Raw genomic sequence first — 15,572 nt, 5'->3', positions numbered from 1 at the left:
CCCCGCCCCTCCTGGGCCAGACCCGGAAGCGGTGGCCCCAGGGGGAAGATGGCGCCCTCGGGGCTGAAGGCGGTGGTGGGGGAGAGTGAGTAGTACCCCTTATCCTATTGGGGAGTGGGACCGAGGGCCGAGACACCTGGGTCCTTGGGAAGGGGGAGGGGTGGCTGGGAGCTCGGACACCTGCTCCCAGAAGGAGAGTGGCTGGAAACTTGGGAGAGGAATTAGGTGGGCACCCAGCCCTGGCTCCCCTGGAAGAGGGGGGCTCTTGGAAACCCGACGAGTTCGGATTCCCGGGTCCCCGGAGGGCGGGGCTCGGTGTCGGGGCGTTTCGGCCCCTAGGGGAGGAGGCTACAGAAAAGCCACGGGGGAGAGAGGGCCTGGGTCTCCTGGGAGGGGGATGGGAGGCTCGTAAATAATAGGCACTTAATAAATGCTTATGGAATGAATGAGGGGTTTGAGAGACCAGGCTCGGGGGCCTGCCCGGCGCGGGGCTGAGACAGAGACGCCCGAACCCTTGGGGAGGGGAGGAATCCAGACGCTCGGGACACTTAGTGGGGGGCTCCGGATTCCTGGGTCTCTAGGCAGGGCGTTTTCAGGGAGCGAGAAGCCTGGGTGATGGATCCCCGGGGAAGGTCCGGAGGGCCGCCTCGGTGTCCTCCGCCCCTAACCCGCACGCCCTTATTTCACTTTGGGTGAGCTGGAAGCGCTTTGGGATCCTCAATGGAGGGAGTGGTAGCCGGAAGCAGAAACTGGGCCCCACCCCTGGTCAGTCGGAGGGGGAAGGGGGAGTTTGGTCCCGTGGTTTCCCACCCTTGGCCGAGATGGTTTGGGCCCAGCTGTTTCCTTCGGCGGTGATAAGGAGGCGGTGATGAGGCCCTCTCTGACCCTGGCTTGGCCCGGCCTTGGCAGTGACCGTCCCTCGGTGGCCTTTCTAGATTGTGCCGTTTCGCCCAATTGAGGCTCGCGGAGGGGCAGGTTCTTGCGCAAAGTTAGACTGAATTCGGAGCCTCGGCTGGAATTTGAATCTGGGGCTTTTGATTCTCAGCCCGTTTCCACAGGGGCTCCAGAAGGGGGGGGGGGTTAATGTCGAGGGACTCGGTGGGAGCCCTGGCTCAGCCGGAGCGGACTTGGGCTCCCAGCCTTCTAGCTGCAAGCGGCAGGATAAGAGATCTAGGACAGCCCAGGCGCTGGGGGTCACGGTACTTGTTGAGCCTGGCCCTCTTGGAAAGAGGCTGGTCCTCAGCCAGCCTTTCTTACCCTCCTCTCCCCTTGCAGAGATTCTGAGCGGAGTTATTCGAAGTGTCAAGAAGAATGGAGAATGGAAGGTAGGGTCCTGGGAGCCAGGATATCTGGATTCCCCGGGGAGCTTTAGAAGCTCTTGCTCTAGGTCGCCTAGGGGAGACTTCTTGGACAGGACCTTCAGAGGGGGCTTAAGAGGAGCCAAGGGGAGAATGGCGGGAGCTCCGCCCCTTGGGATGGGCGAGCAGAAAGGTCAAAGGTCCTGGTCATCGAGGGGCTGCTGTTCCTGGAACTGAGGGTAGCAGTCACAATTGGAAATCTTGGTACTTGGGTCAGATTCAGGAAGGAAGGGCAGGGCCAGGGTTACTTCAGTCAGATTCAGACGGGGTGGTCCTCAGAATGCTACCCCCAGGGCGGGGGTGATCTGCTGCCCCCCGCTTCCCTAACTTTCACTGACCGGGCACCTTCCTCTCTCCTGGGTCCTCCTTTCCCCTGCCACCCCTTCGGGGGGTACAAAGGGCAGAGGCCCGTGGGGGCCCCCCCGGCGACATTATCCTAGTTACAGCTCTGTACCGTAGGTCCTCGTCATGGACCGCCCCAGCATGCGGATCCTGTCCTCCTGCTGTAAGATGTCTGACATTTTGGCGGAGGGCATCACCAGTGAGTATGGGGCCCCCACCTTGCTGGGCAGCGCGTCCCGTGACTCACCAAGGGAATGACTCCGTCTGCATCCCCGCGGGCCTGGGGCCTGGCTCTCCTCTGGCTCCTGCTGGCAGGGTGGGGGGTGCTGGGCAGCTGCCTGTCCCCGGGACCTCCCCACAGTCTGCCATGTTGTTGTGTTCCCTCTCCTGTTACTTCGCTCGGTGTGGTGCCATGAATGGATGTCCAGTTGTGGAGGACATTAACAAGCGCAGGGAACCCATCCCCAGCTTGGAAGCCATTTACCTGTTGAGCCCGTGTGAGAAGGTAAAGGCCATTGGGCTGGAAAGTCCTCAGGCTGAGAACTTTCTCTCCTGCCTCTGGTTGGGGCCGGAGGGAGTGACTGTGCCGTTTCTCCCAGTCTGTCCAGGCTCTGATCAATGACTTCCGGGGAACCCCTACCTTTACCTACAAAGCGGCCCACATCTTCTTCACAGACAGTGAGTGACAGGGTCGCGGGCTTTGGGGGGAGGAGACAGGGGAATGCGTTCTAGGGGCCGGAGCAGGAGTCCTGCTGTGACTCTCCTTGTCCACTTTCCTCCCCACCCAGCGTGTCCTGAGCCCCTTTTCCTCGAATTGGGCCGATCGAGGCTGGCCAAGGCGGTGAAGACACTGAAGGAGATTCATTTGGCTTTCCTTCCCTACGAGTCCCAGGTGGGGCCCAGCCCTGGGATGATGGCGATAAGGATTGAGTGGGGAAGGAAGGTCAGGGTTACTTCAGTCAGGATGTCCCCCAGACTCTACAACTTTAGCCTTCACCCTCCTAGGTGTTTTCCCTGGATGCGGCCCATAGTACTTACAACTTGTACTGCCCCTTCCGGGCTAACACAAGGATCCAGCAGCTGGAGAGGTTGGCCCAGCAGATCGCCACTCTCTGCGCCACTCTGCACGAGTACCCTGCTATTCGCTACCGAAGGTGTGACTTCCCTTTGCTGCCCCCGGACCCTGCCCTTTCCCTGTCCCTCTGCCCCACGGACCTCCCCTCCTTCTGGAAGTCCCTAGGCTGCTTTTCTTGTCTCCTAATTTTTTCCTTTCAACCTTTTCCTTCATTTCCTGCCTCACCCCCCACTCTCCTGTCATCATCTACTGTCCTGTACTATGGTGCCCCACTGGAGTCCTTTCCCTTCTGCCCCAGTCCCTGATCCTGCCTCTGATCCCTTACCCCCATCTTTCCCAGTCAGAACAAACATACTTTGTAGAGCAGACCACAAGCTTAGGCCCTTGTTAGTCCAACTTATAGTGTTAGAACAGTTTGGGGGGCCTCCAGTTCCTCCCTCTCCCCTACCTGTATCTCCTACATTTTCTTTTTTTTTTAAATGTATTTATTTCTGCAAGCATTTATTATTTAATATCTTCCACCCGCAATGAACAATTAAAAAGAAAATCCTCATACTAAACATTCCCAGTCTAGCAACACAAATTCCCACACTGGCCATTTTTAAATGTATGTCTTCTTCTGCACTTTAAGTCTATTTCCTCTGGCAGGAAGTGAATGGCATTTATCTTCAGCCCTCAGGACTTGTGGTTGGTCATTGGTATTGACCAGAGTTCTCAGATCTTTCAAAGTTGCATGTCTTTCTAATGTCACTGTCATTGTATAAATTGTTTTCTGGGACTGTACTTTTCACTCTGTACCAGTTTACAGATTTTTCTGTTCTCCTCAGTTTCCTTGTAAACTCTTTGTGGTCATTTCTTATGGCATAAATTTATTCCAGTACCCTTGACCTTTTCACAGGGGGTCTGAGGACACAGCCCAGCTTGCCCATGCTGTCCTTGCCAAGCTCAATGCCTTCAAAGCAGACAATCCCAGTCTGGGGGAGGTGAGAGCCAGCCTGAGTAGGGGGATGCGGGTGGGGGCAGGGGTGGTACCTTTCTTGGGCTCAGCTCTCCCCCTCTTGCTGTGTCTGTCTCCAGGGCCCTGAGAAGATGCGCTCTCAGCTCCTGATTGTGGACCGGGGCTCAGACCCTGTGTCTCCTTTGCTGCATGAGCTCACTTTCCAGGCCATGGCCTATGACCTTCTGGACATCCAGCAGGATACCTACAGGTGTGAATGTGGGAATGGCAGTGGCCACCTTTGGGCGAGGTATATAGGGGAGAACTAGGCCCATCCTCCAGACCATTCTGTGTGTAGGAGCATTGTGTCCTGTCCTTCCAGGTATGAGACCACAGGTCTGAGTGAGGCCCGGGAGAAGTCTGTGCTGCTGGATGAGGATGATGAGTTGTGGGTGGAATTGAGGCACATGCACATTGCAGATGTGTCCAGGTAGGTCCCCTTAGGGGGAGAGGGCCTTGGATCAAATCCAGGCTGACCTCCCTATTTGGAAGGTGGCAAGAGGTAGGGAGAAGAGCTGCATTCATACTTTCCCTAGCTCTAGTCTATTGTGTATGTGACTGGGCCTCAGTTTCCCCATTTGCAAAACAAGGGGGTTAGACTGGACTCATACGATTCCTTCCACCTTTAAATCTGCAAACCCCTTCCCTTTATGCCCACCTTTCCCAATCCCTATGTGCCAAGCCAATCAGCCCAGCCCCTATTGTGCTTGTTCCCATATTATGTCCTCAATATCCTCTTTGACATCTGTAGGAAGGTCACAGAGCTGCTGAAGACCTTCTGTGAGAGCAAGAGGCTGACTACAGATAAGGTGAGAGGGCCTCCTGTTTGTCTGGGGCCAGGTTGAGTGGAAGAGAACAGACCTGTGGGGAGGAAAAAGTGAGTTTGGGACTCCACGATGAGGTGAATCCCTTGAGTAGTGGTGTTAGGAAAGCATTTGGGTTGGTAAGGGTTCAGCTCTGCTGGAGCGAAAGTAGTGGGTGCAGGATTGTGGAGCAGATCTTGGGGTATAGAAGGGACTTTGAGTGATGGTGGTTGGGGTGAATTTGAGTGGGCGAGCCTTGGGGTCTAGGTTGGGGATCTAGGACTGGCTGGAGGGAGCCCAGATCTAGAACGTTGGAGGTGGGAGCATTTTGGATGAGATGGGCCTCAGAAGTGGGATGGGGAATGGGACTGAGTTGAGTAACTAGGCTTAGGACATTGGGGTGATGTTTTAGCATTTTGGGGAGAAGGGGCTGATTGGAGGGCCTAAATCCCACTGTTGTCTTGTCCCTTTCCTTCCAAGGCCAATATCAAAGATCTCTCCCACATCTTGAAAAAGATGCCCCAGTATCAGAAGGAACTGAACAAGGTGAGGGGAGCCCAAGGCCCACTGGCTGGGTGGACTTTGGGGACTGTCCTGAGGCACCAATTGAGTAGAGGGGCCAGGTACCCCGCCTTCTTGCCAGCTTCCCCCCTGGGGTCTGGATCAGGCTTTTACTGGCTCTACTGGCTCCGAGTCATGCAGCAAACATTTATTAAGCTCTTACTGAATGCTAAGTGCTAGGGGTAGTGTGAAAGGCAAAACATAGTCCTTGTTCTCAAGGAGGTCATAGTTGGAGAGACAGCTTGTAAACAACGCCATTCAGACAAGATCTGTGGAGGAGATGGGAGGTAATCTGAGAGGGAAACTTGGCCCAACTTCCTCCCAGAGGTGGTTTGAACCAAGTCTTGAAGGATGCCAGGTGGGAAGCGGGTAGGCAAAGGTGAGGAGGGAGAGCAAATTAAACATAAGAGATGGTCCTGCAAAGGGATGGTGGTGGAAGATGGCACGTTTCATCGGGAGAACGTGAAGGCAGCAGAGTGGGATCTTAGGGCGTGGAGAGGAAGCAGCCTAACTGGGGAAGGAGGGTCCGGGTTATTTCAGCTCCCGCCAGGACACTTGATGTTTGGTTCCTAGTACTCAACACACTTGAACTTGGCTGATGACTGCATGAAGCACTTCAAGGGCACCGTGGAGAGGCTCTGCAGCGTCGAGCAGGTTGAGGGCCCTCAGTTCTTGGGGGTTGGCACCTAAGGACCTGGGGCTCAGGGTGCCAGGGGGCTGGGCTCAGTGAAGGAGCAGGAGCTCAGAGCTGCAAGGGGAGCCAGGTTCAGTGGAGGGGCAGGGGCTCAGTGAAGGAGCAGGAGCTCAGAGCTCCGAGAGGGCCAGGTTCAATAGAGGGGCAGGGGCTCAGGGTTCCAGTGGGACCAGACTCAGTGGAGGGAGAGATCTTGGGGCTCCTGGGCCATGTGGGCCCCATTGTGGTGGCTGAGCTCTTGCCTCTACCCTGGCTCCCCAGGATCTGGCTTTGGGCACAGATGCAGAAGGGGAGAAGATTAAAGATGCCATGAAGCTCATTGTTCCTGTGCTGTTGGACACGGGGGTCCCTCCGTATGATAAGATCCGTATCCTCCTACTCTATATCTTGCTACGGAATGGTATGAACATGCATGGTGGGGTAGAGCTTTGGTCATTGCCCTTTCCCACCATCCCCTGATCTCTTCTTCTCGGGGTACCCAGGGACATGTCGTGTATCTAAACATGGACCCCCATGCATATGTATCCCCAGGAGTAACCGAGGAGAATCTGGCTAAGCTCATCCAACATGCCAACGTGCAGGCGTATAGCAACCTCATCCGGAACCTGGAGCTGCTAGGGACCACGGTCACCATCGCCACGGTATGGGGCCAGGAGGGATGGTAGCAGTCATTGTTGCCCCTGGCATGGAGCTGGCCCTTGGCGTGAGTGAGGCAGTTGTGGAGGAGGTGTCAGACCCTGGAAGACGTGGTGGTGGGGAGCTTCACTGTCCCCAGGGAGGAAGACAAATTCTTGGCTTGGTCCCGTATTCTTGAAGCTGCAGCCTCTCCCATTTCTCCCCTTTCCTCTGTTCTGTCTCTGGGCTCAGCCTCTGTCTTTCTGTGTCTCTTTTTCTGTCTATTCTTCTTTCTAGCCTGGACTGCTTTGCTGCTTGGGCAGGTGCCCCCCTCCCCCCACCCTGTCCATGACCCCCTCCCCTCCATCCCCTGCTCCAGGCCTCCGGGGTCTCTACCCGAGGGGAGCGAAAGGAGAGGTTGGAGCCGACCTACCAGCTGTCCCGCTGGACACCCGTCATCAAGGACGTGATGGAGGTGAGAGGGAGGGCAATAATCCTGTGATGATCATTAGTCACCTCCCGGCCTCCCCCAGTCTCCGTAAGCTCTGGCCTCCTGCTTCCCTATTTCCCTTCTCTGATCTTTCCCAGAGCTCCCCCGCAACGCCCACACCCCTCTCATCCCCCTCGCCCGCCCCCTTAAGCCACAGCGAGGCTTAATGGCAAATCCCTCATTACGGGCATTATCCTGGCATCTGATCCATGATCCCTGGGAGGCCCCCCGGAGGAGGCGGGGTGATGAAGGACACTGAGCCTGTGTGTGCTCCCTCCCCAGGATGCCGTGGAGGACAAGCTGGACCGGAAACTGTGGCCCTTTGTGTCTGACCCAGCCCCTGCTGCCAGCTCCCAGACTGCCGTCAGGTGGGGTGGGGGTGGGGTGGGGGGAGCTGCCCTTTGCCATCAGCCAGCTCGGAGTTCTTAAGAACCACCTGGGGCTGGGGGAGGGCAAGGCCTTGGTCCTCCCGGGATTCAGTGCACTTCCTGTCCTCTTCAGCGCCCGCTTTGGTCACTGGCACAAGAACAAATCTTCGGTGGAATCTTCCCGGGCCGGGCCTCGACTCCTGGTTTACATACTGGGGGGCGTGGCAATGTCTGAGATGCGGGCAGCCTATGAGGTGACCCGGGCCACCGAGGGAAAGTGGGAGGTGCTCATTGGTGAGTTGGGGCTAGTTTGGGGGCCAGAGGCCCTGGAGGAGGTGGGGGTGGGGGCAGGACTCCTGGACCCCTGAGGGAAGGGGTCTGGGACAACTGCTGCCCAACTCTTGGAAGGCGGAAACTCCAGCTAACCTTTCTGTGCCTGATAGGCTCTTCGCACATCCTCACTCCCACCCAGTTCCTGGATGACCTCAAGAATCTGGACCAGAAGCTGGAGGACCACCCCATGCCTTGAGGCCGGAGCAGCTTGATGCATTCCCCTCCCCTGCACCCAACAGGCAATAAAATCCCATCGATCCTCGATCTCACCTCACCCCCTCTCTGGGTCACCTTCTTCCTGCGTCCAGACCCTCCTAGCAGCCCTGACCTCAGGGAGCCTTCACCATTGGAGCGCAGAAGTGAGGGGACTGATGTGTACCTTCTTTGATGCCTTGTGAGGATGGATCCCAGCCCGGCGGCTCCTTCTTGGCCCGTGCGGCGCTTGTCCCTGTCCGCCCCATTGGGGGCAGTGTCCACCTGACGGCCTTCCTCGAGCTCTCACATCCTGTAGGTACCAGCCCCACGCTCTGATGTCTCTCCGCCATCCCTCAGTCTTACTGCTGGGCTGGCCCGCTTCCTTTTCTAATCATGTCCATAGCGAAGATGGCACTGGCCGTGACATGAAGGTTTGATTGGAGGGGGAAGACATGGAAGTGGAAGACGGCTCTCTGGGCGGGTGGCGATGAGCTCCTGGATGAATGGTGGTGTTGGCCACTGCTCTCCCTCTTTTGGGCATCTGAGGGCTCCTTATAAAGAAAGTAAGGGACTTTCCCCTAGATTAGGGGCTCTTCACCTGGGGTCTGTGGATAGATTTTCAGGATCTCTGTGGACTTCAGTGGGAAGAAAAAATTACATCTTTATTTCAATATAATTGGTTTCCTCCTCTGTATTTTGTTTTATGCATTTAAAAACCCGGTTCTGAGAAGGGAAGGGTTCATAAGCTTCACCAGACTGACTCCCAGAGGGACCTGGGACATGGAAAAGACATCACTCCTGAAGTCTCGTGTGCCGCCGGGCTTTCCCTTCCCTTGTGCCCAGGTTCACAGCAACCCCTTGGTCCCATCCATCCACTGGGGGCAAGGATAAGGCATGTACTCAATCAATCTAATTTAAGCAGTGGATACACTCACTACCTCCCTGATAGTTATTAAGCTTAGTCTTTGCTAACTTGCTCCAGCTTATAAGGATTAAGAGCAAGATGGTCCTTACCCTCTTCATTTTCCCGTCTTGGGTGATGTTTCCTCAACTGTGCAATGAAAGGGTCGGGCTGAGTGCCCTCTGAGGCTAGTTGTGGATGTGTAGTCCTGGGGGTGACCATGTCCTAAGACATCTTCTCTAAGCATTAGAGAGGCTCCTTTGGCTCCAAGGAGAGGGCACTCATTCTGCGTGGAGAAGGGCAGAGCTGGTGGAGGGAGACCATGAAAGGTGAAAGGTGATGGGAAGGACCAGGAGAGTGGGACTGAGAAAAGGAGATGGGTCCTAGTAGTGGTGGGGGAAGCGTAGGAGAGGGAAGAGTCAGAATTGAGCCTGGGGGATGGCAATGAGGTCAGAGGTAGGAGGAAATTCAACTAACTACAAAAACTAGAGGAGGGTCAGGGAGAACAGACTGAGAATAGGGCCCTGGGTTTGGCCGTGAGGACTGTTGCCTGCTGGGAGAATGGAAGCCAGCGTTCAGGGAGTGAGGGGTGGTGATGAAGATGGGGATAACCCACAAGGAAGTTTTGGCCCAAGGATGGAGGTGGTTTGCCCCAGAATGCCAAGACTTGGAAGGCATTGACTGTACTTGGTCATCTGCCGCAAATAAGTGAATTTAGTTATTGGCAAAGTTTATCGGACGACTAGGTGGTGCTATAGTGGAGAGAGCACCAGGCCTGGAGCCAGATTCCTCCTCCTGGGTTCAAATCTAGCCTCAGCCCCTCGCTAGTTGTGTGACTTTGGATAAGTCACTTCATCCTGTTTGCCTCAGTTTCCCCGTCTGTAAAACGAGTTGAAGGAAATGTCAAACCTCCCCAGCATCTCTGCCAAGAAAACTGGAGTTGGAGACAACAACAAAACCGACCGACCACAAAACTTTATTAGTTAAAATTGGAAGCTCCCAGATGGTGCTTACTTCCTCTCTGCAGCTGTTTCTCCCTTCCCCCACACCTTCCTTCCCCTTTGGGGCAGACTGTCCTCACTGTCCGGATACCACCACCTTCCCCAATTGAGCTTGTGTTAGAAGGTCAACTGAAGGTGTTCTTTAGGGGGAAGGAAGGGGAGCTGGCAGGTTTTCTAAGGTTTGACCTAGACTTAGGAATGATGGTGATGGCTCACCAAGGAGGTAGAAGTGACCAGTGGGAAAAAGTCAATCATGGGGCAAAGATAGGAGGGGCCAGCAGCAAGGGCTGGTGCTTGGGTATGTGGGGAATGGTCCGGGGCAGCTGAAGTTCGGCTCTGAGGGCCTACTAACCATGGTGATCCTGCCTTCCCCGGGTGTCGGACCCTTAGAATCTGAAAACATCCGGAATGGCGCTTTCCCTCGTGCTCCCGTACTCAGATATACCCCAAGTCTAGAACACTTGAGAAATTGGTACCTTTTGTTTTGTAATCTTCAGTCCCCTGCGTATTCTTCTCCCCCTTCCCTACCCAGAACTATTATAATAATAGCATATGTAGCATCTTAAGAGTTTGCAAAGTGCCTTACGATTTATGATCTCATTTGATTCTCACAAACATCTCTGGGAAAGAGGGGCTAGTATTACCTCCATTTTATAGTGGGGGAAGCAGAGGCAGACAGGTTAAGTGACTTGGCTAGGGTCATACAGCTGGTAAGTGTCTGAGGCTGGTTTCAAACTCGGGTTTTCCTCACACACCAGCCCAGAACTCATCTACCATCTAGCCAATAACCAAGAAAAAAAATTACTTCAGCCAAACCAACCACTAACCAGCACACTGACAGGGTCCAACTTATTTGACATCCATAGTCCTTCACCCCATTTTTTTTTAAGCCTTTCCCAATTCCTAACCCTTCCCACCAGGGGAATGGCATTGCCTTAGTTTTGCACCTTAAGAGCATTGCTTTGTCATTTGGGAAAAGATCAGTTGAAGTAGGGGAGTGACTGGAGGCAAAAGACCCTTAAGAAATTAATACAATTGTCAGGGGAAAGGGGATGAGGGTCTGAGCTAAGGCTGGGGCTTTGTGAGTGTAGAGAAAGGGATGAGGTGAAGGAAACTGGGGACTGGAGGCAGGGTGGTGCCCTCAGAAGGAACAGGGAAGTTGAGGAGAAGGGCTAGTTTGAGGGGAAGATGATGACATCAGTTTTGCACAAGCTGAGTTTCAGAATCCCTGAAGGAGTCCAGTAGGCATTCAGAAATGTTAGACTTCTCGGGGTAGATTTTAGAGCTGATTCCAAGGGTCTTGGGAGACACCTACATGGAGATGCTAGTTGAACTCATGAGCCGATGAAATGCCCAAGAGAGGAAAGCCCATACTCCTCATTAGGAAAGCGTGTGCTTCCATTGTGCGTGGAAGAATCCTATGACTCTCCTCTGTGGGGCAATGGATAGAGAAAACGGGAAGACCTCCGAGACTTAACTGTGACCCTGGGCAATATTCACTGTTATTTTCATCTGTAAAATGGGCATCATCATAATCTACTTCACAGGACTGCTATAAGGATCAAATGGACCGACACACATAAAGTGCTTGGTGCTTTCTATAAAGGCTAATTGTTATTCCCTTGTACTGTGGGGACTTGAGAGGACATGTCACAGGGGCATTTTCACTTCTCTCACTAACCAGATGCAGTCAGCTGCTAACTGTGACCCTGGGCAAGTCTCACTATTATTTTCATCAGTAAAATGGGCATCATAATTTACTCCACAGGCTGCTATGAGGATCAAATGGACCGACACACATAAAGTGCTTTGCAAACCTCGGTTTCCATAAACACTAATTGTTATTCCCTTGTACTGAACTCCTCCAGGGGACTTGAGAAGGGTCATTTTCACTTCTGCTTCACTGGCTGGGCTGCAGTCAGCTGCTAAGTCCTTTTGATTCCCTCTTCACTACATAGATCCATCCCCTCCTCTGCAATCACACTGCCAACCTGTGGCAGAGCCTTCCAGGCATGTATTGGTCAGATCAGCCGCAGTTGGACAAACTAACTTGGCTCTAACACAGTAATGTCATGTGTCTTCTCCGAGAATGAAGGACAACAACTAAACAACCAATTTGACCCACGTCACTTAGGGGGGCATGGCCATCAGGGCCCTAACTTGCCATAGAAGTGCAGATTGCCCAGTCAGTGAGCAGGGATTCTGGGACGATCAAGATGTCTCCTGAAAGTGACCTTTCTGAATTGCCTCTGAGCCAGCCAAGTTTTTGAAAGATCCACCACTTCGTGACGGCATACTGGGAGTGGGCGATGAAGGGTTGTCTTCTGCCAAAGCCTTTTGGAAGCATCAGTTCATTTCCTTGGGAAGATAAAATGTGTGAATGGTTACCTCCACTATTACAGGGGACAGATTCCTCACCCTTTTATCTGAGCAGAAAGTAGTCACTGGGGAGTCTCAATAACCTCTTTTACATTCTTTCTGTCCCATATGGCAAAAATAGAGCAAAACTATGTTTTCTGGAAAGTCATATGGAATGAGGGAGGAAGCTCAACTGTGTTAGAATTTATTGGAGTAGTGGATGAGGGAGATGGTAACCAAAGTTGTGATAATTTTATGATCTGTTATAGACAAGTGAGTCATTAATATTTTGAAAACTCTATATTAAGTGAGGAGGAATCTGGGCCAAGGTGAGGGGAGTGGGATGTGGAGAGAAGTCATTGCATCTTAAAGCAAGAACAGCTTCCTCAACTGCCTGCAATCAAAGCATCCGTTTTCCTTCTACGCACCCCTCCTGTTAGACAGGTGAGCTACATATTCCCTCCATGCATTCACACATAGAGATCAAAACCCTTAGTTCATAAGAAAGGAAAGAAGAGGTTTCAGGTACTGTTTTTGGGAGACAACCATTCTTAAGGGGTAGGAGATAAATGATGAACTAGCAAAGAAGATTGAGAAATGATCTGTAGGAAAAGGATCAAGAAGCACTGCTAACTCCCTGCTATTTGCCAGGTACTGTGCTAAGCAGTAAGGCTACAAAGGAATTAACAAAAAAGCAAGCCCCTTCCTTTAAAGAGCCTTCAGTCTAATGAGAGAGACTACATGCTGTGTACAAACAGGATTTATGTAGAGCAAATTGGAGGTAATCTCAGAGGGTAGGTTCTAGCAGTGCAGGAGATCGGGCAAAGCTGCTAGTTTGTGGATTAATGGCTAAAGCAGGGAAGAGCCATTGCCTTGAAACCCAGTACAACTTGTTACTACCTTCTAGAGGTCATTTTGAGGGAAACTGTTTACATTAAAGTATAATTAAAATGGAAGCTTTAATTCTTCTTAACTTTTCAAAGGAAGGGAAGGGAATAAACATTTAATAAGCACCTACTATATTATAGGTATTATGCTTTTCATAACCATCCTTCGAGGTAGACACTATTATTATCTCTATCTTACAGTTGAGGATACTGAGGCAGATTAAGTGATTTGCACAAGGTCACAAATAGTAATTGTCTGAGCGTACTCAGCTCTCTACCACCAGCTGCCTGAATTTCAAGGATCTCAGCTTTTACTGGGGTGACTTACCTGCTGGAAATATATAATATAGATGTACAATATGATATTAAAACAAATACAAGCTTTGGTTTGGTAGCTGATATCTGAGAGGTGCTATGACCAGAAGCCAAACCAAACCAAAGAAAAAAAAAACAGATCAAAACCAAAAACATTTAAATCCCCTCCCTGAAGCCATGCTCTGAAGAGAGAGTGACCCTCAGCCAGGAGATACACAGTCCAGCAATGGGATTATATCAAAAACCTTTTGAGCTCGGTAGGAAGAACTCCAATTAGACAGCTTTCATGATAAATGGAGCACAGTAATGGCAGAAGAGGGATGCATAGTGCTCAGAGACTATGGGAGGAAGGGATAGGCCCCACCCTGAAGGAGACATGGCCTGAAATGGACTTTCAGAGATGGAGAGGATGTCTGGATGTTTGAAAACCAGGGTGGGGAAGATTATTTCAGGAATGGGACAAAATGAGAGATACTAAAATGGAATTATCTTCATGCTCCCTCACCCTCTCTATCCAATCCATTTCTGTGTCTTGTCTATTCTATCTCCTCAACATTTCTGGGACTTGTCCCTGCCTTTCCACTCACACAGTTGCCACGCTGGGCCAGATCTTTAATATTTTCCTCCTGGGTTGTTCAGTAGCCTCCTAATTGTTTTCCTTGCCTCCAGTTTCTCCTTTCCTCAATTCATTCTACATACAGCTGCTAAAGTGACATTCTTCCCCCCTACTTCATTTTCTTTTTCAATTACATAATAAAGACATTTTAACATTCACTTTTTAATTTTTTTATTTTATTTTATTTTATTTAATAATAACTTTATATTGACAGAATCCATGCCAGGGTAATTTTTTTTTACATTATCCCTTGCACTCGCTTCTGTTCCGATTTTTCTCCTCCCTCCTTCCACCCCCTCCCCTAGATGGCAAACAGTCCTATATATGTTAGATATGTCACAGTATATCCTAGATCCAATATATGTGTGCAGAACCGAACAGTTCTCTTATTGCACAGGGAGAATTGGATTCAGAAGGTATAAATAACCTGGGAAGAAAAATAAAAATGCAAACAGTTCATGTTCGTTTCCCAGTGTTCTTTCTTTGGGTGTAGCTGCTTCTGTCCATCATCGATCAATTGAAACTCATTTAGGTCTCTTTGTCAAAGAAATCCATTTCCATCAGAATACATCCTCATACAATATCATTGTTGAAGTGTATAATGATCTCCTGGTTCTGTTCATTTCACTTAACATCAGTTCATGTAAGTCTCTCCAAGCCTCTCTGTATTCATCCTGCTGGTCATTCCTTACAGAACAATAATATTCCATAATAATTCATATACCACAATTTACCCAGCCATTCTCCAATTGATGGGCATTCATCCATTCATTTTCCAGTTTCTAGCCACTACAAACAGGGCTGCCACAAACATTTTGGCACATACAGGTCCCTTTCCCTTCTTTAGTATCTCTTTGGGGTATAAGCCCAGTAGTAACACTGCTGGATCAAAGGGTATGCACAGTTTGATAACTTTTTGGGCATAATTCCAGATTGCTCTCCAGAATGGTTGGATTCGTTCACAACTCCACCAACAATGCATCAGTGTCCCAGTTTTCCCGCATCCCCTCCAACATTCATCATTATTTTTTCCTGTCATCTTAGCCAATCTGACAGGTGTGTAATGGTATCTCAGAGTTGTCTTAATTTGCATTTCTCTGATCAATAGTGATTTGGAACACTCTTTCATATGAGTAGTAATAGTTTCAATTTCATCATCTGAAAATTGTCTGTTCATATCCTTTGACCATTTATCAATTGGAGAATGGCTTGATTTCTTATAAATTAGGGTCAGTTCTCTATATATTTTGGAAATGAGGCCTTTATCAGAACCTTTAACTGTAAAGATGTTTTCCCAGTTTGTTGCTTCCCTTCTAATCTTGTTTGCATTAGTTTTGTTTGTACAAAGACTTTTTAATTTGATCTAATCAAAATTTTCTATTTTGTGATCAGTAATGGTCTCTAGTTCATCTTTGGTCACAAATTTCTTTTTCCTCCACAAGTCTGAGAGATAAACTATCCTATGTTCCTCTAATTTATTTATAATCTCATTCTTTATGCCTAAGTCATGGACCCATTTCGATCTTATCTTGGTATATGGTGTTAAGTGTGGGTCCATGCCTAATTTCTGCCATACTAATTTCCAGTTATCCCAGCAGTTTTTATCAAATAATGAATTCTTATCCCAAAAGTTAGGATCTTTGGGTTTGTCAAACACTAGATT

At 50.6% G+C, this 15,572-nt stretch overlaps 1 protein-coding gene across 1 annotated transcript; it reads left to right on the top strand.

Annotated features, from left to right (window-relative positions):
- The first annotated feature begins 22 nt into the window (after positions 1-22).
- Positions 23-8,507, top strand: STXBP2 (syntaxin binding protein 2). The gene is made up of 19 exons (XM_051972534.1): positions 23-85; positions 1,276-1,325; positions 1,818-1,899; positions 2,129-2,205; positions 2,300-2,378; positions 2,489-2,592; positions 2,706-2,854; positions 3,674-3,758; positions 3,853-3,983; positions 4,095-4,202; positions 4,524-4,581; positions 5,056-5,121; positions 5,710-5,790; positions 6,092-6,230; positions 6,362-6,471; positions 6,825-6,920; positions 7,218-7,303; positions 7,437-7,597; positions 7,747-8,507. The coding sequence occupies exons 1-19, from the start codon at positions 49-51 to the stop codon at positions 7,830-7,832; spliced, it is 1,785 nt and encodes a 594-aa protein (XP_051828494.1). The 5' UTR covers positions 23-48; the 3' UTR covers positions 7,833-8,507.
- Positions 8,508-15,572: the final 7,065 nt, after the last annotated feature.

This window comes from Antechinus flavipes, chromosome 1 (assembly GCF_016432865.1).
Source record: "Antechinus flavipes isolate AdamAnt ecotype Samford, QLD, Australia chromosome 1, AdamAnt_v2, whole genome shotgun sequence".
Taxonomy (NCBI): domain Eukaryota; kingdom Metazoa; phylum Chordata; class Mammalia; order Dasyuromorphia; family Dasyuridae; genus Antechinus; species Antechinus flavipes.
Note: the sequence above shows the minus strand (reverse complement) of the source record. Positions and strands in the feature narration are given on the sequence as shown.

Excerpts from the sequence above, each read along its gene's own strand:
- STXBP2 (XM_051972534.1), top strand. The coding sequence starts at position 49 with ATGGCGCCCTCGGGGCTGAAGGCGGTGGTGGGGGAGA. Across the intron at positions 86-1,275 it reads GAAGGCGGTGGTGGGGGAGA|AGATTCTGAGCGGAGTTATT; the intron begins GTGAGTAGTACC and ends CTCCCCTTGCAG. Across the intron at positions 4,582-5,055 it reads AGAGGCTGACTACAGATAAG|GCCAATATCAAAGATCTCTC; the intron begins GTGAGAGGGCCT and ends TTTCCTTCCAAG.